This window comes from Herpailurus yagouaroundi, unplaced genomic scaffold (assembly GCF_014898765.1).
Source record: "Herpailurus yagouaroundi ecotype Mexico unplaced genomic scaffold, PumYag 184, whole genome shotgun sequence".
NCBI lineage: Eukaryota > Metazoa > Chordata > Mammalia > Carnivora > Felidae > Herpailurus > Herpailurus yagouaroundi.
In genome coordinates this window covers 28,605,933-28,624,195 of record NW_024412415.1, presented here as the reverse complement: position 1 = coordinate 28,624,195, position 18,263 = coordinate 28,605,933, and the positions used below count along the sequence as shown (strand labels likewise).

Here is an 18,263-nt window from a genome sequence, read left to right as displayed (position 1 = left end):
TCAAAATCATTTTTGGAAGCCAAATGTAAAACTATTAAAGGGCACAATACAAGACTTGAATGAGCAGAGACATATGCCATGTTGGTAGACAAGACTCCCTAACATGTAAAGATCCCAGTTCTCCCAAAGTGAATCTAAAAATGTAAGGCAATTTCAATAGACATCTAATAATTTTTTGAGTGGAAAGGAAAAGCATATTCAGAAATTTATCTAGAAGAATAAAATCAAAATCCATAATTCTGAGAAAAGAGCAAAGAGGAGAGACTTACCTCACGATACTCCAGGGTCATGGCATAAAACACTATGGTGCAGAAACGTGTGAGGAGACCAAGGGCCATAAAGTGCCCAGAAACGTATATGCTTTTGGGTGTGAGTGTACCTGATGTACAGGAAAAAAAGTACCACAATCAATGGGGACAGGGTAAGTTGCTGAGTTGATAGGACAGGGAAACTGACTCACTACGTGGGGAAAAATTAAGTTGAAGCCTCAACACACATAAACAAAGGTGAATTTCAGATACACTAAAGACTGACTGTGAAAACCATCCCTACGAAAAAAGACACTGAAATATATGTAGGAGAATAGAGTTATGATTTTAAAGTGGGGAAGGATTCTTTTAAAACCAAGACCTAAAAAGTACAATCATAGGCCAAAAAAAAATGGAGAGATCTATGTCAAAATTAATGATAATGATGGATATTGTTACCAAAATTAACTGACAGGTGATAGACTGAGAAAAAATATTTGAGACTTCAAAAACCAACAGGGATTATTACCTAGAATGTATAAGAGAGTCCTACAAATCAATCAGAAAAAGATGGAGAACCCAGTAGGAAAATGGACAAAGAATACGAATATGTGACTCACACAAGAAAGTCCAGTAGTTCTGCTGAATCCCACCCGTGACAGGTAAATGAAAATCCAAACAATAGGAAAAGAGATCTCTTTTTACCCAGGAGGCTGGCAAGAATGAGGGGACTGGGTAATACGAAATTCTCGCAAGGTCTGAAACTCTTCTGGTCGCCTGCTGGGAAGAAAGTACACTGCTAGGATTTTTCTAGCGCATGTCACAAATAAAGCTGGACACGAGTTTAAGCAGCGAGGACAGGTTTTATTCAGTAACTATGTTGCAACAGGGAAAATGAGTCCAGGGGGAATGGGACTCAACGTCCTCAAAACAAAAGGCTGGAAACGTTTCAACAAGGTTGTGCAAGGGGAAAGATACTGAGATGGGGGTTAAGAGGGCTCAGCCTATGTGACGAGGCTACCTGGATTCGTTAATTGGTGCTTATTTGAGGAGAAACAAATTCTCCCGTCTTTGTGAAGGAGGCAGTGGTGTGAGATGCAACGAGGCGCCCGCTCAAGTTAGGTCTTTGTCCTCCCACAGGGATAGGCGGGAGAGGAGGGTTATCTCCCTGAATGTTTCCTCTTAGGTCTTTTAGGAAACAGTTTGAGGTGGTAGATTTGCGTTTCAAAGGGCAGAGAAAGAATTCATAATTGCAAGCTTTCTAAAGTAACTGCCCTCTGAGGGGTTCGGGGGCCCATCTGTGGGAACGAACAGCAAATTCTCCTGGCAGCACTGAACTTTCATCCCGGGCGGGCCCTTCCAGGGGGCTAGGATCATCCCAGGGATGACCGTAAGCGACTGAAGCCATGCTAGAGTTTCATCAAGTCTGTTAGTGGAAGGGTTTGGACAACGGAGTCTTCAGCTGCCGAGAGTTCTGTAGCTCTCAGGGACGACCCGGCAGTACTTTGTCAAAGGAAATTGGCATAGATATTATGATTCAGTGATTCCCCTCCTGGCATATGCTTCAGAGAAACTCTTGCTCGGGTCCTAAAGGATCATCAACAAAGACATTCGTCTCACTGTAGTACTGGCCGCGGGGAGTTGAGGGTATTTGCCAGGGGACCGGAGAAGTAGATGTGGTAGGTGGGTTTAAGAACAGAATGTAGGGGCGCCTGGGTGGCGCAGTCGGTTAAGCGTCCGACTTCAGCCAGGTCACGATCTCGCGGTCTGTGAGTTCGAGCCCCGCGTCGGGCTCTGGGCTGATGGCTCAGAGCCTGGAGCCTGTTTCCGATTCTGTGTCTCCCTCTCTCTCTGCCCCTCCCCTGTTCATGCTCTGTCTCTCTCTGTCCCAAAAAAATAAATAAACGTTGAAAAAAAAAATTAGAAAAAAAAAAACAAAACAACAAAATTGGTTGGCTATCCTAGGTCCGTTACATTTCTGTATTGATTTAAAAAAAAAAAAAAAAGAACAGAATGTACACAAAAAAACATAATATATTTCTTAAGTTCACATACGTGATCAAAAACACGCCAGGCACCTGGGTGGCTCGGTCGGTTAAGGGTCCAACTCTTGACATCGGCTCAGGTCATGATCTCAGGGTTCACAAGACTGAGCCCCACCTCGGGCTCCCTGCTGACAGCGCAGGGTCTGCTTGCTATTCTCTCTCTCTCTCTGCCCTTCCCCTGCTTGTGCATGCTCTCTCTCTCTCTCTCTCTCAAAATAAATAAACATTTAAAAAAACCCACGAGAGTGAAGGCCTATGGGAAGGAGGCAGCCGGAAGTATCAGGGACAAAGGGAGAGAAGCACAACAAAAGGAAAGTGGCTCCTTACACAGCTGGAGAATGAGGGAGACTGCACTGCAGACAGGGTGGGGGAGGGGGAGAAACAGGGAGAAAGGCTGTCATCTGAAGAATGAGAGGCTGGCGGGGGGCGGGGGGCAAGGGAGGTTGGGGAGGGGAGTTGCTGGGCAGTGTGGGTGGGGGGAGGCCAGTGGTCAGAAGGAGAGCAGAGGCAATGGAAGTAAAAATAAACCATCAGTGTTGATTAAGGACCTGCTGTGTACCGGGCGCTATTAGGTTCTTTCATTCAGTTTGGGATCCCAGCGGCAACCTAAAGGGGGAAACCCTCATAACGGATGATGCACTTGAATGTGGCGTGGAGTCGAGGCGACCCCCAGTTTCTAACTCAGGCACCTGGGAGGATGGTGGTGCCATTAACCAAACTAAGAAATAAGTGAGATGGGGAACATGAACATTCACGGCCTGGGATCTCCCAGCCCATCACTCTGAAAACCAAGATTCTAAGAAGGCGTTCCTACTCAGGTGAAAGAGAAGTGACATTCGTTGTGCTCCTAATAATAACTGGTATTTTCCTAAGAGCAACAACAAATCTGAGAGCTTACTGCACATTAGATGCCATGCTTCAGCTGTTTGTGCCCATTAGCTCGTTCACACCCCACGAAAGTACTATTATTATCATCTCCATTTTATTGATTAGGAAGCTGGAGCTTAGGGAAGCACCTGCCTGAGGTCCCAAGGTCACAGAGCTGCTACCGACCATGTCTTCTGGTTCCTTAGCCCAACAGGTGACCAGACACCATGCCACAGGCTTGATGTTCATGCAGTTCTCGCAAGTCTTCCGTGAGATAGGCTTATTGTCTTCATTTCAGAGATGACGCAAATGAGCCTCAGAGCACTTCGGTGGCGGGTCCAACCTCTGTCAGTTGCAAGTGGCAGAGCGCGATTCAGACCCAAAGGCTGTGCTCTATTCACAATACACAGCGGCACATCTCTCAATGCTACTGCCCAAACGACCCTCATGCTACTCATTCAAACCCCACCCCTGAGACCAGAGGAGTAGAAAATAGACTAACCAACGGCAAGGCCCCGATCTTGTCCGGAGCACAGATCAACAAGTGGTTGGTAAGACCACTGAGAGGACAACTGGGAAAACACGATAGTAAGGAATTACGATAGATTTTTGTGAGTGGTGGCAACATTGTGATTATGTTTTAAATAAGGGGGTCGTTTTTAAAAGAGAAATATGTACAGATGAAATAATACAGTGGTTGTCGAAGTGTGGCCCCTGGATCCGCAGCACTGGTATTATCTGGGAACTTGTTAGAAATGCAAATTCTCGGAGCACCTGGGTGGCTCAGTCAGTGAAGCGTCCGACTTCGGTTCAGGTCATGATCTTGAGGTCTGTGAGTTTGAGCCCCATGTTGGGCTCTGTGTTGACAGCTCAGAGCCTGGAGCCTGATTCAGATTCTGTGCCTCCCTCTCTCTCTGTTCCTCCCCTGCTTGCACTCTGTCTGTCTGTCTCTCTCTCAAAAATAAATAAACATTAAAAAAAGTAAATAAATAGAAATGCAAATTCTCAGTCCCCCTCCAGACCTGCAGAATCAGAAACCCAGGGTGGGGTCCAGCAATCCATGTTTGAACAAGCCCTCTAGGGGGTTCTGATGCTCAGTCGAGTCTGAGAACCCCTGAAAGGATGTTGAATCTTGAATTTGTTTCAAGCCAGCCCAGGGAAGGGGTAATGAGTTGGTGAGCGTATAGAGGAGGCAAGGTTGGTCATGAGCTGCCAATTATTGAAGCTGGGTGATGGGTACACAGGGATTCATTGTAACTACACTGTTGTTTTTTTTTTTAAAGATTTTTTTAAAGTTTATTTATTTTGAGAGAGAGGGGCACACACATGGGGGGAAGGGGCAGGCAGAGAGAGAAAGAGAGAGAGAGAGAGAGAGAGAGAGAGAGAGAGAGAGAGAATCCCAAGCAGGCCCACACTCAGCACAGAGCCTGACTCGGGGCTCAATCCCAGGAACCACAAGATCATGTCATGAGCCGAAGCCAAGAGTCGGACACCCAGGTGCCCCAGGATTTTGTTTTTAAGTAATCTCTACATTCAGTGTGGGGCCTGCATCCACAACCCTGAGATCAAGAGTCACATACTCCACCAACTGAACCGGCCAGGTGCCCCTGTATTCTGTTTTTATATGTGTTTGGAAGCTTTCCCTAGTACAACGTTTTAAAAAACTGGAACCATTTTTTTTTTCCTGCAGTGCAAGCCCTAACTGCCCTCTCCTCGCTCCTCTTGGTCCCTTTTTCTCCAGCTCTCCTCTGTCTGGAATGTTCCCTCCTGGCTTTGGAAATGGCAGCTCCTTTTATTCTCTGTGTTTGCCTCAAGCTTTCCAAATCTTTGAGACTCCTGCTGCTCTTGCCTTGTCTCCTTGTCCTCCCTGCTGACGTTTTTAAATGACCCATCTCTTATCAGTTGCCATTTCCCTCCTATCAGGGTTCTTTCTCGAGGCTCACTCTGTGTGTTTGCAGAACGGGATTTCTCCAGGCTCACTCTGTGTGTTTGCAGAACGGGATTTCTCGGAGGCACTGACTGCCTGTCATCTGAGACCTTTTCTCTGCATTTGCTATTTGGGATCTTGCCCCTGCTTTTATTGGCACTGTAGACTCTCCTTAAGTAGTGTGAAAAAGAACCAGCAGCTCAACACGGCGTTACTGAGGCCAAGTCTTGAAACAGGGGCTTTATACCTAAAGGTTATATAGGTTATATAGGTTATACCTAACCTAACTATAGTTTCAACCTTCCCTACAAATGCAGGCCAGCCAGCACCAATGAGGCAACCTGTCCTGAGGGTCCTCTCCACCCCACCCAAGGGGAGATGAAGTAATCTGCATGATGAGACCCCCCCTTCCCCCGCCCTTTTCCCAAAGAGAAAGCGCCCTCTCCCGGAACAATTATTTCTTTTGCTAATGACGTCTTTGTCCCACTGTCTTTCCTATAAAAACCTGCCATGTGGTCGAATTCCTCTCCCGGAAGCTCACTTCCGCTTGTGAGATTCTTGAATCGCTTCATAAAGCCAATCAGAGCTTCAAATGTACTCAGTTGCACTTTTGTTCTTTAACAGTTGTCTGTTGCTTCTTTTTACTTCAAAAAAGAAAACATTTGCCTCTTTCAATGGTTTTAAAATTTGACTTGTGTGACTGTTTCAATGTGTAACAGATTTGCTTAAAACAAACAACAACAACAACCCCAAAACTTCAAACCATACAGAAGTGTAACAAGTAAAACTGTCACTTTGTTTCCTGGGACAGGGTCTTCTGCGTTTACTTCCTACTGCCCTAGCTAATCCCTCTTCACAGAGACATCAATTCAAAGTGGGCTCCAGGCTCCGTCCAAGCTGTCAGCACAGAGCCCGATGCAGGGCTTGAACTCACAAACCACGAGATCATGACCTGGGCTGAAGTCGGACACTCACTGACTGAGACACCCAGGCGCCCTAGCCCATTGATTCTTCAGACTGAAAGATGGAGAACGTTCACGGGGGAGGAATAAATGAAATAGAGAAGAAGAAAGGAAAAGCACGACAAGCGCGTGGGAGGAGGGCGGCTGGCAACCTAGAAGTGGGACAAGGAATAAAATGCCCAGCTCTGGATGTCCTGGATGTGTGGTTCTGATGATTCCCCAAACTTTTCCTTTCATTGAGTATCCTTGGTTCTTGGTCTTGGTCTTGGGCTCTTTTAGGAGCTCTGAAGCCTAGAAGCTTCTTTAGAGTGCCTACTGGTGAAACACTGTGCAGCATGTGAACTTCGAAAGAAGACTCATTGTCATACACTATGGCTGCTCCTGCTCTGGGCTGTGAACTTGGACCCATCCTTGTGGGCTCACTTCCCCTGTGCAGCCAGTGCTGTATATGCAATCACTTCCCCTTGTTCCCAAAGCCATCAAGCCACTGACTTACAATCTACCCAGTGTCATATTTATCTAAATCCGTCAAATTGTATCTTCCATTGTTCTAGGAGTTTCCTGACCTTCTTGAGGAACTCCCTCAAGAAATTTGATTCCCTGTTTTAAATCGCTACTCTTCCCAGGTTTCATGACTTCTTGAAACTTAAGATTTGTCAATGTAAAAATTATTAAGATTAACGTAGAAAAGTACAAAAGTGCTTATGATCCACTGTCATTTTTTTTTATTAAAAGTTGTATGCACATTATGGTATATTTACTTGACAGTAAGTGGATAAATATTTTTTGTTCACATGAACAAGAATAAGAATGGAACATGCAAGAAGTTATTGTCAACTAGGATGCATTCATATGAGATTTCTTTTCCTTTTATGAATTCCCTCTAAATAACTTTGTTTATAAAAATCATTTGAGATGTTTCCCTGTTATAGTTGAGCATTTAAAGTTCTGTTTCCAGGGGCGCCTGGGAGGCTCAGTAGGTTGAGCGTCCCACTCCTGATCTCAGCTCAGGTCATGATCTCATGGTTCATGAGATCGAGCCCCATGTCGGGCTCTGTGCTCACAGCACAGAGTCTACTTAGGATTATCTCTCTTCCTCTCTCTCTGCCCCTCCCCTGCTCACACTGTCTCTCAAAATAAATAAATAAACATTAAAAAAAAAAAAGAAACAACAACAACAAAAAGTTGTGTTTCCAGTCTTGGCCAGGAATGCTTTGTCCAGCATCAGACTCCTGAATTTTCACAGAATCACATGTTGCTCATCCCTCAGGTGGAAGACCACGGAATTATCCTTGACTTCCCCAGGCTTCTTCCCCTTTAGTCTGGACAATGGCTACAAGTTAGCACTGTTCCTTCCATAACTTTTCTCTGCCTTCTTCCCTCTCCCTTCTGCTGGCAGCTCGTTACATAGGAACTATTACGATGAGATTTCTCTTTTTTATTTTTTCAAAGATTTTATTTTTTCAGTAACCTCTACATCCGACATGGGGCTTGAACTCACAACCTCGAGATCAAGAGTTGCATGCTCTACTGACTGAGCCAGGCAGGCACCCCATGACGGGATTTCTCTTATTCACTAGCTCTGAAGTGATTTCTTTACTATGAACTGGGCCTGTGTTAACATGTTTTTTGTCTCAGAGGGGTAATGACTCTGAGATCCTTCTTATCACACGGGGATCAGATGCCCTCACTAAAGATGAACAACTCAATAGTAACAAGCATCAGTACACTTTGTAATTATGGAGTATGGAATCCTTCCTAAATGTTTCAAAAGAATTTTACAAATTCTCACTGGAATTAATTGGCACAGTTTCTGTTACAAAAATGGAATGACTGAGGTATCTGAGGCATTTCTCCTTCCTATCCTTCCCAAGAGAAACAGAATTCGAAGATGTAAGTAACCTAGTTATAATTTATTCCACTGTAAAGTGAGCCTCAAACTCTTTTATTTTTTTTTTTCTGGATCACCAGTTTATAATCAAAGGATATAACTCGGGGTGCCTGGGTGGCTCAGTCAGTTAAGCATCAGACTCTTATCTCGGCTCATATCATGATCTCGTGGTTGTGAGACTGAGCCCTGTGTTGGGCCCTGCACTGGGCCTGGAGCCTGCTTGAGATTCTGTCTCTCTCCCTGTGCCCACTCTCCACTCTCTCTCAAAACAACAACAACAACAACAACAACAACAACAACAACAGCAACAAACAGGGGTACTTGGGTGGCTCAGTTGGTTAAGTGTCTAACTCTTGATCTTGCCAGTCTCACGGTTCATGGGATCGAGTCCTGCGTCGGGCTCTGTGCTGACAGCGTGGAGCCCACTTGGGATTCTCTCTCTCCCTCTCTCTCTGCCCCGCCCCTTTGTGTGCATGCACGCATATATTTCTCTCTCTCAAAATAAATAAATAAACATTAAAAAGAAAACCCCACACATTTAAAGGGTGCAACTCAGGAACAGATGGCAGAGCTGCACGGGATGAGTTCTGGGGAAGGGGTATGGAGCTTCCATGCCTCTTCAGGGCCCACCCTCCCCACATCTCCATGTGCTCACCAACCCAGAAGTTCTTTTGTTTTTTTCTGGAGGCTTCATTACATCAGCATGACTGAGGAAATCATTGGCCGTTGGTGACTGATTCAACCTCCGGCCCCTCTCCTCTTCCCTGAGCCTCAGACTCTTGATTTCAAGGACTGGGGGATGGGGTGGGCATAAAGAAGTTAGTTCCATAGGTAAGATTTCTTTACTCATCTCAGTGAGCTCACCGTGCAGCCTTTCCTCAGGGAGGTATCTCTAGTTCACTGGCCATACTGTCTTGGGTGAGAGAACAATGAAGCCTTGGCTGCCTATCTGCTGTCCTTGGTCACTGGGTACACCTGAGCCCTTTCTCAGGGCTTGAGATGGAGCTGGGTCCTTGCCAGGGGCGGGCACCTGACCCGAGAGCCAACTCAACTTGGATGGTCTGTTGAGATGCTCAGTCGCCCTCACCTGTCCATGCCATGAAACCAGCAATGTTAACTGCACCAGGCTTCCAGCCTACTGAGTCTCTGCCTGGCACTGGGGCCAAAGGAAGGTGGGAGTTGCTTGCCAGTTTTCTTTGAAAGGAAAGGAAATGAGGGATCAGATTATAAATTCCTGCAATTGTAAAAAACAAGGGTATCGAAGCAAGAGGAAATTACCAGCTTATTCTAATAGCATGTGGCATCTCTGAGCTCAGGAGTACCTCCCAGCTCCGAGATTCTAGTGATCAGGCATGTCCCGTGATAAAGTAGTTCTGAGTCTCCTTGATTAAAAGGTATCATTGCTTCTGTAGGAAGGCTGGTGTGTTATGACAAAAGTGACATTCTTTGAGAGGCCAATGTGTAAAATTAGGGGAAAAGAGATGTCTTGAGATCTTCACTCATTCTTCTCTTAGGGTTCATGAAAGTTGGTATGGTTGCCCAAACCAGGGAAGTTGGTGGGGTTGCCTAAACCAGGAACCATGGGTGAAATAGTCCCCCATCAGCCATTCAAGGCCTTTCTATAGCAGAGAACTACCATTATATGGTGCTCATTCTATGCCACTGGGCTAAGTTCTTTACAGGCCTAGCTTATTTTGTTTATTCCTCCTTATTGCTCTTTGGGGTATTCTTACTCTATGGCCCTCATCTCTTTAAAAAGGAAAACAGGAGGGGTGCCTGGGTATCTCAGTCAGTTAAGCATCTGACTCTTGATTTTGGCTCAGGTCATGATCTCACAGTTGTGAGATTGAGCCCTATGTTGAGCTCGGTGCTGAGCATGGAGCCTGCTTGAGGCTCTCTCTCTCTCTCTCTCTCTCTCTCTCTCTCTCTCTTTGCCCCTCTTCCCTTCTCACTCCCTCTATCTCTCAAAAAAAAAAGAAAAAGAAAGAAAGAAAAGAAAAGAAAAGAAAAGAAAGAAAAGAAAAGAAAAGAAAAGAAAAATAGGAAACTGAAACTCAGAGAGGTTAAGTGACTTGCCCAAGTTCCCATGGGTAGTGAGTGGTGTTGCTGACTTTCAAAACCCAGGTTCATGTGATGCCGAACTCTTTCCCTTATACCATTCGGCCTTCCTAACCCCGGGCGGAAGTTGTCAGAATTGATATGAGGACTATTCACTTTCGGTGAATAGTCCAGGATCTGGACTAAACCCCCGAGGTTAGAGAAGAGTGGATCCAACCAGCAGGGGTGAAAGGAGATGGATGTGAGAAACCTTAAGCTACTGTAGTCTAATTATATCTCCTAAGCAGTCTGTTGTCGGCTAACCATGGTTTTCAGAATCGTTTGCCTTGAAAGAGGAAACATATTGCACCAAGGTTTATTTTCACTGACAATGCGTACTTTCCTTGTGCATAGAATTTTAAATTACTGTCATTTTGTTATTAATCATGCAGAGTGCTTTATAAAAGTCCTGATGACAAGCCATTATTTCCCACTTGACAGAAGCGACAGCTGAAGGATTCAGCGGACAAGTAGCTGGACCAGAGTCACAAGTTGCCATGGTAACTGGTGGCAGGGGCTGAATGAGAACTTATGGTCCCTTGTTGGAATCCAGTTTTCACTTTCTTTGGTAAACCAAGGCCGAGATCAAAACAATATCTTTTGTTTCACGCCCTCTCTTAGGAATATCGTGTTTGTCGAGTACTTTCACTTGGTTTTCCGACGTACTTTCACATCTATGGTCTCATCCCACACTCTCAACCCTGTGTGTGGCTAGACATTCTTACTTCAACTTACAGATCAGAAAACCGAGGCCTATCCTGGACAAGAGATCTGCTATAAGCCCAGAGCTCATTCGTGGCAAAGCCATGAGTCCAGCATTCTTTCCTGTGGGTCACTCTACCCTGTGACGATCCTGCCTGAAAGTGAGCAGCGTAGCTAGGGTTCACACAGAGGCTATGACTCCAAGCCACAGCTTCACAAGTGAAGAAGCCCATGTGAATAAAGCTACAAAAGTGACTGCGTTTTCAAAGTCCTAGACACTTGCACCAGGATCAAGGGGTCTGTGCAAGTCTTGGCCCAGAGGTCTCCTCAGCTATTACCCAGTCCAAGGAAAGCCTGTGGCTTTTTCCTTCCTTCTTCCTTTCCTTTCCTCCCTCCCCTTCCTTCCTCCCTTCCTCCCTTCCTTCCTTCCTTTCCCTCTGCCTTCCTCCATACTCCCTTTCCTTGGTTCATTATATAACAAGTCCATTACTATAACAAGTAACTAGGCAGTCGGGCTCATATTCTCATTTGCTGGAGAGACGTGTCATATCAAAGTCCTGTGGTCTCAGGTTCCTCGTATCACATTTTGGCAGATGTGCTAAGCATTGATCAGAGTGCAGGGGCTCTCAGTAACCCCATGGGGGTCAGGGAGGACACAGCCACGGCCCATGCTGGGCATTCTAGCACATTGTGCCCCTAATCCACAAATAAATGATCAAAGCATCTAAAAAAATGAAAGAATCCTCATCCTACAAGGATATAAAGTATCCCCATCTAAGGTATTTGTTAGGGGAGCCGTGAAAAGAGCCTGCCTGGGTCTTGGAGACAGAGAATCGTCTGGTTGAGGATTCAGTTTCTGCCACCCAACAGCCTCGTTCAAGGAAAGGAGTTAACCTTGCCAAGCCTCAGATTCCTTATCTGTGAAATGGCAATCCTAACACTATCCCCACAAGCTGTTGTAAGAATAAAGTGCCATGCACAGTGCCAAACAGTGGGTACTCACTAAATGTTAGTCCTCCGCCCACTAGTCCTCTCGTTAGCCCCATAAACAAGTCATTCCCAACTGAGTGACACTGTTTGTTTGTGTGTTTGTTTGTTTGTTTGTTTTTAAGTAGGCTTCATGCTCAGCCTGGGGCCCAGCACAGGCCTTGAACTCAAGGACCCTGAGATCAAGACCTGACCTGAGATCAAGAGTCAGATGCCTAACCGACTGAGCCACCTGGGCAACCCTGAGTGACACCATGTGAAAAGTTAGTTCATACCTTAGGAAATAAAATTCTTTTTTTCTCCTTAAAAAAATTTTTGTTTTAATGTTTACTTATTTAGAGAGAGAGAGAGAAAGAGAGAGAGAGAGAGAGAGAGAGTCAAAGTACAAATGGGGGAAGGGCAGAGAGAGAGGGAGACACAGAATCCAAAGCAGGCTCCAGGCTCTGAGCTGTCAGCACAGAGTCCGACGCGGGGCTTGAACTCACAAACTGTGAGATCGTGACCTGAGCCGAAGTCAGACGCTTCACCGACTGAGCCACCCAGGTGCCCCAGGAAATCAAACTCTTTATACTGGAATGCTTATAGCTACACATTAGCTTATGTACGGACAAACGATGCCAGCTCTGGGAAAGAAGAGATTGGCATTAGCAGTGTGCTTCAGAGGTTTTATGAAGTCACAGAATCTAATGCTTACATGGATGATGTCTTCCCTCATTGTCCCAGGCAGAGTGGTTCCCGTCTGGTTATACATCAACCTTCCATCACACTTATTCCAATCTGATATAGTTGTTTATGAGGTTGTTTTACGTTTCCACACTCTCCAAGAGCAAGGAGAACGCCTAGCACAGCGCCTGGCACACAGAGGGTGAATGAATGAACAGAAAAGTTTCCACTCACCCTCATTCCAGCCATATATCATTTCTGTTAGTCACCCAGGGACCAGGATTACAACCTGCACTATACAGAGGAGGAAACTGAAGTTTCAAGAGGTTGTACCACTGTCAAGGCCATTCGGTAAGTAGTGATGGGGCAGGCACTTCAGCCCAGACCCCCCGACACCAAATCTCGAGCTCCTTTGCCCCACACTTCTCTGCCCTTTGACTCAGCAGCCTCGCCCTCTCATCAATTCAGATGGCGCCATTATACAGGAGCTCCTCACCCTGGAGCCTTCTGCCTGGGCATGTTGTTTGGTGGCCAGCTGCCACCTTTTGTGTGCCACAAGTCCGTTTTCCACCTTAACCCATTGAGTAATGGATTATTTATTGGCGGATGACAGCCCCATCTGATGCTGGCAAAGCGAGCCCGTGCATGTCCAGTTACGCAGGCTTCAGGGAACCTCTGACAGGGAAGGCTCCCAGAGTTGGGAACTTAAGCTGGTTAGGTTTGTGCTGTTTGTTGGGGAGCGAGGGGGTGCTTGATGTTCAGCTTTAATACTTTAGAAATTTGGTCACTCCATCCATTCCTGCTTGCTTTTCCCCCTTTCTGATCCCCTAAACTTAAAAAAAAAAAAAAAATCACTCAAAGCAGGGCAATTGGGTCTTAGTTGATATTCTCAATTCTCTTTGGATTGCTATCCATTCTTTACTAATTAACCACATCTCTGTTCTAGACACGCAGTGAACATCCCAGCCCTCTCCTTTCTCTCCACCAAACCCACTTCACAATCTTGCCTTACTCTTCTATTAAATCCCCGCTCTTTTCTAAACCCGTCCACCTCGATCTCGGAGGATCCTTGGAGGAGACCTAGAGATGCATGTTCAAGGAGAAATTGACCTTAATGTTTAGCCAGACATAATGGGAAAACACCTGAACTGAGAGTAACGAAATGTGTGTGCATGGCCCAGGGTACCTTTAAGTCGTTGTGAGACGTGGGGTGAATGATTTCATCTGCACAGGTTCAGTGTGTGCATCTCTGAACCTGCAACAGCTCTTCCCTATCTCTTGTGTCCTTCAAGTACATTTAATCTTCTAAAGCCCTTGATGACAAACCGGAGGCAGGAATGTCTTAAGAACTGTAAGTGAACTGTTCACTCGCTGCTCTGGAGCTTAGTCAAGGCTCTTTATCAAGATTTGGAGGCAGAAAAGGTCATCCTTAAGCCTGCTGTGGTCTGGAAGTGCCGGTAACAAGATTGTCTTTGTAGCTACTTCCTTAAAAAGACTTCAGGGCTCTTGATTAATGCAAACAGTAGCTGAGCTGCTGGGGACAGAACAGTAGCACCCCTTCTAATGTGGGTGGCATGTGCTTGCTGGTGACTGTCAGCACAGAAGCTGCTCTTTCCCTCCAAAACCCGCATGGACAAGTGGTTTCACTGGTCACTGAGGCCAGCCTGAGAGTCCACATAGGCTTGAGAGTCAGCACAGACCGGAGAGATGGGAGGCTGGTCAGGCTGCTGTGGCCAAGAGAAGAGGGCAGGATGGGCCAAGTCACAAAAGCAGGGGTCGTGTACCAGGGCCGGTGGGTGCCCTTCAGTAGGCCATGTGGTCTGTACAGCGTCTATAGGCAGCTGGAGCCAAGAGAACAGGCAAGGTCGCAGAGCAGGAAGGAAATTGAGCCCAGCACGGGGAGCAGTGCAGACATGGAGACGGCCCGGGGAAGCCAAAAGAACAAACGACAAGGATGTGGGAACGGCGAGTGGCAGTAACAGCAGGAGGAAGATGTATCGAGGCAGCAGGTTAGTAAGACTTTTGACTTAACAAATGAACATGGACTAAATACAAAGGGGAATCAGAACCACGTGTATGTGACTAGATGTATGCATACACATACTTAAAAGAATACAGGGGTGCCTGCGTGGCTCCGTCAGTGAAGCACGGGACTCTTGATTTCAGTTCAGGTCATGATCTCCAGTCATGAGACTGAGCCCCATGTCCAGCTAGCGCTGGGCATGAAGCCTGCTGAAGCTTCTCTCTCTCTCCTCCCTCTGCCCCTCTTCTGCTTGAGCTTTCTCTCTCATTCTCTCTCTCAAAAAAAAAAAAAAAAAAGAAAGAAAGAAAGAAAAGAAAAGAATACAGATATGTGAGAAAAATGGGCAGAAATGAGCAACAGGTGATGATAATATGCATTGGAAGCAGAACTCAGACATTGATGCATGATGCAAAATGCCTAGTACAGTGCCTGACACATAGAAGGTACTCAATAAATAATCGAAGTCTTTTTCTACCCCACAGAAGGGACACCCCGCCCCCCAGCTTCGTAGAGAACGGATTGGTACTACGAACACGAATATGAGCCTTGTCTACTTAACACGTTACTAGGGAAAGTCTAATTGCTTCCTAAAGCTGTTCACTGCCTCCCCTATTTACCTATTCTTAATTAATTAATTTCTTTGTGTGCAAATTCAAAAGCAAGGCTGCACTGCACAACCTGCGGAAATTCTGAATTGGAGTGCAGCCCCTTTGCTGTCCTTTCCAGTCTCTGATGTGTGCCCGGTCCAGGCAGGCACGCAACTGGGCGTCCCGAAGGAGGCACTTGTCCTTATGGCATTATACTCAGGGCGCTTCTCACTTAAGGGCAGCCACAGATCAAGGCGGTGACCAGTGGAGCCAGTCCCCAGCCGCACCCGTCCTGGCGGGGCCGAGGCAGGCGGCTCTCGACCTACACCTGCCCGCTGCTCCCAACGAGCCCTGGATTCCCGGGTCAGCGCTGCCCCGCGGAGCGCGGCTCGAGTCAGGCTACAACTCACCTCGCAGCCCCGGGCACCAGACCTCCCGTAGGCAGGGCGTTCTCCCCCCCGCCCCCCCCCGCCCTGCACGATGACATCATGTGTTTGGGGCTGAGTCGCTCCTTAAAAGCAGCCCGCGGGGAGCCCGGAGCCCGAAGAGCAGACGTGCTCGCAAGGCGGCGGGGCTTCGCGCACGCGGTTCCCAGCGCGGAGAGCCCGGGAGCGGACGGAGCGGGAGCCCAGGCTGCGCCCCCGCCGCGCCCCGACAGCCAGCGATGCCCCGCAGCCTGCACGCCGCCGCCGTCCTCCTGCTCCTGTGCTTAAACGAACAGCCAGCCGCCTCGGCCCCGCTCCACGGTAAAGCGCCTGCCTCTTCTTTCCTCCCGGTCCAGGAGCTCAGCTACACCTGGACGGAGGGTTTCCTGCGGGGCTCTCTCTCTCTCTCTCTCTCTCTCTCTCTCTCTCTCTCTCTCATGCTAAAGCAAAATCATTCCGGGGAGCCGGGAAGGTCATGCATACTTTCAAACGCGTGTTTTTTTAGACAATCTAGAAAATGCGTTTTGGGAAATTCGTTTTCTTCTGGGAGGCACGACCTGTTGCGGTTGAGGGAAGCACGTCGTCTTCGGATTGAAAGATGTTTTGTGCGTTCTTTGAGCTCCCGCCAGCTCGGCAGGGGCGGCTTGGGAACTTGCTGAAGGGAGGAGAAAGGGAACCGGGATTTAAGGTACTGCGCCTCGGTGCACGTGTAGATGGCAGAGAAGTGAGTGTGGCCTTCTGGGCTGCGTGGTTACCGGGAGGGGTTTGCCGCGCCCCAGTTGCAGAACCTTCCACAGTGGAGGATGCTTTTCTTTGGAGGAGAGACTCTCTACCATGACGTTTTACCTCCAAGTCTAAGGGATGATGCATCCCATCCTTAATCACTGTTTTTCTCCAGAAGGGCTCCACTATCCTGAACGGAAGTGTGTGTGCACTCAGGAGAGCATACACACCTCATTTCTGAGTGTAATTAGGGCCCTTAACCCCGAAGGGCTGGAGGCTGAGGGTGCCCAATGGGAGGACAGGAGACGGGGAGGACCTGAACTGCAGGCTCAGGTCAAGGCAGTGAGTTTGGGTGAGCAGCCACGTTCAAGGTTAGTTCATCCTTAAGAACAAACAGCAGGACTCCAACCTGTCCCCTGCCTCTCCAGTTGCCGGGTGAGCACTTTTCTTGAGGGTAGATGGTGACATTTGTGGAAACTTCTGGGTGGACTAACTGATGGTGGCTCCTGCCCTTGACAGAGTCTGTCCCAAGTTGTAGGGGCATCTGTAAGTGCCTGGTTCCTGGACCGAGATTAGAGTGAAACATTTGTAGGAGGCCTGAAAGTGACTATGATGGCTGGAAATGGATCCTCCCCTACTAGGCAGTGGTCGTGGGACATTGGGCCTCCTCTGTAGTGTGCAAGCTCCAACCCTCCTCCTCTCCTGGAGGTCACTGTACCCGTGGGGCAGGGCAGGAGGAAGGTCTAGGGAGCTGACCTGTTGCAGCTTTGGCATTACTCTTAATTCAACTCAAATCCGCTGGCTGGCAAGATAGGCTTGATATTATTTCCCCTATCTGGCCCAGGAGAAATAGAAGGTGGGTGGGAGAAAGGGGTTATTTAAAAGTGGACATTAATTTTTACAGTTGCAGACTTTGACATGTATTCCCCTCTCAAGAAAGCTGCACCAAGACCTGAAGTTTTGCTAGAAATCTCCCTTGTAGTTCCAAGCTGCTCAAGACGGGAGAGAAACAGTCATTTATTGGCTCGCCTTCCAGAAAGCCTGTTACTCCCCTCACTCTGGGGCAGCTCCTCCTCCCTGCTGTCTCTTCCCCTGTCTCCCTGCCCTCCCCTCCTCTTCTTCCCCTCTTCTCCGTGCCCTCCCTCTTCCTTTCCTTTCCCTCCTCCTTTGCCTTGCTTCCCTCCCCATTCTCCAAGTTGGGGCGGGGGAAGCTTGCAGTAAAAAAATTCACTTTCACCCCACACTGAGTAGCCAGCCTGCCTACCCCCCCCCCCCCGAGTTGAAGAACACGGGTTTTATTCTGCTATTCCTCATGCAGGTTTCTTGGCTGTTTAACTGTCTTGGGGGACAAGGTCAAAGCAAACGTCACTGAGATGTAGAGTGTCAGTATTAACCCAAGGTTGGGAAGGGAGGGGGGTGAAGCTAGGTAAAGAGGTCGGAGTGTGGTCTGCCCTCCCCCTGGAGCACTTAAACTTCCAGCATTTGGCACTGGTGAATGTCTGAAAAAAATGACTTGAGTCGGGAAGGAGGGAATGTAATAAAGTGAGGTCAAGTGTCTTCTGGAGAAAACCTTGGAATTTTTAGTTGCTGTGGGGGAACATTTCAATGAATTCTGCAGAGCCTGCTCTGTCTGAACCTGGTATGGAGAGCTAGACAGTCTCTGGCCTCCCCGACAACAGTTACTCGGAGAAGGTTCTAACACCCAGGACAGGGAGCAGGCGGGCCCTGAACCCCTGGCCGGGATCCTTATCCACACTACTTCCTCAGTGAGCCCTCAGGGCATTCTCCCTGCCCAGTACAGAGTAGGCCTGCAGGTTCTAACAGGCACTGAGCTGAGCCTCCAACATCTAACAGAAAAGATCACCTTTCCAGGAAGGGGAAAATTTTCCTTCTGGAAGAGCCTGCTCCCTCAGGAAGCCTCTGAAATGTGGCTGAAGGAGCCTTGGCCTGGCCTGCCTCCTGTGTATGGTCAGGTGAGTCTGTTAAGACTCCTGCCTTAGGGGCGCCTGGGTGGCGCAGTCGGTTGAGCGTCCGACTTCAGCCAGGTCACGATCTCGCGGTCCCTGAGTTCGAGCCCCGCGTCAGGCTCTGGGCTGATGGCTCGGAGCCTGGAGCC

At 47.8% G+C, this 18,263-nt stretch overlaps 2 protein-coding genes across 7 annotated transcripts in view; one reads left to right on the top strand and one right to left on the bottom strand.

Moving 5' to 3' along the window:
• The window catches only part of APH1B (aph-1B gamma-secretase subunit), a 141,912-nt gene that overhangs the window by 15,328 nt on the left and 108,321 nt on the right, over window positions 1-18,263 (bottom strand). The gene's annotated exons all lie outside the window — the stretch shown is intronic.
• Window positions 15,551-18,263, top strand: part of CA12 (carbonic anhydrase 12) — a 51,616-nt gene continuing 48,903 nt past the window's right edge. For all 6 annotated transcript variants that reach the window (XM_040492906.1, XM_040492905.1, XM_040492904.1 and 3 more), the window contains exon 1: window positions 15,551-15,745. In XM_040492906.1, the coding sequence (XP_040348840.1) occupies window positions 15,664-15,745 (82 nt within the window). In that variant the 5' untranslated portion in view covers window positions 15,551-15,663. The remainder of the gene's footprint in view (window positions 15,746-18,263) is intronic.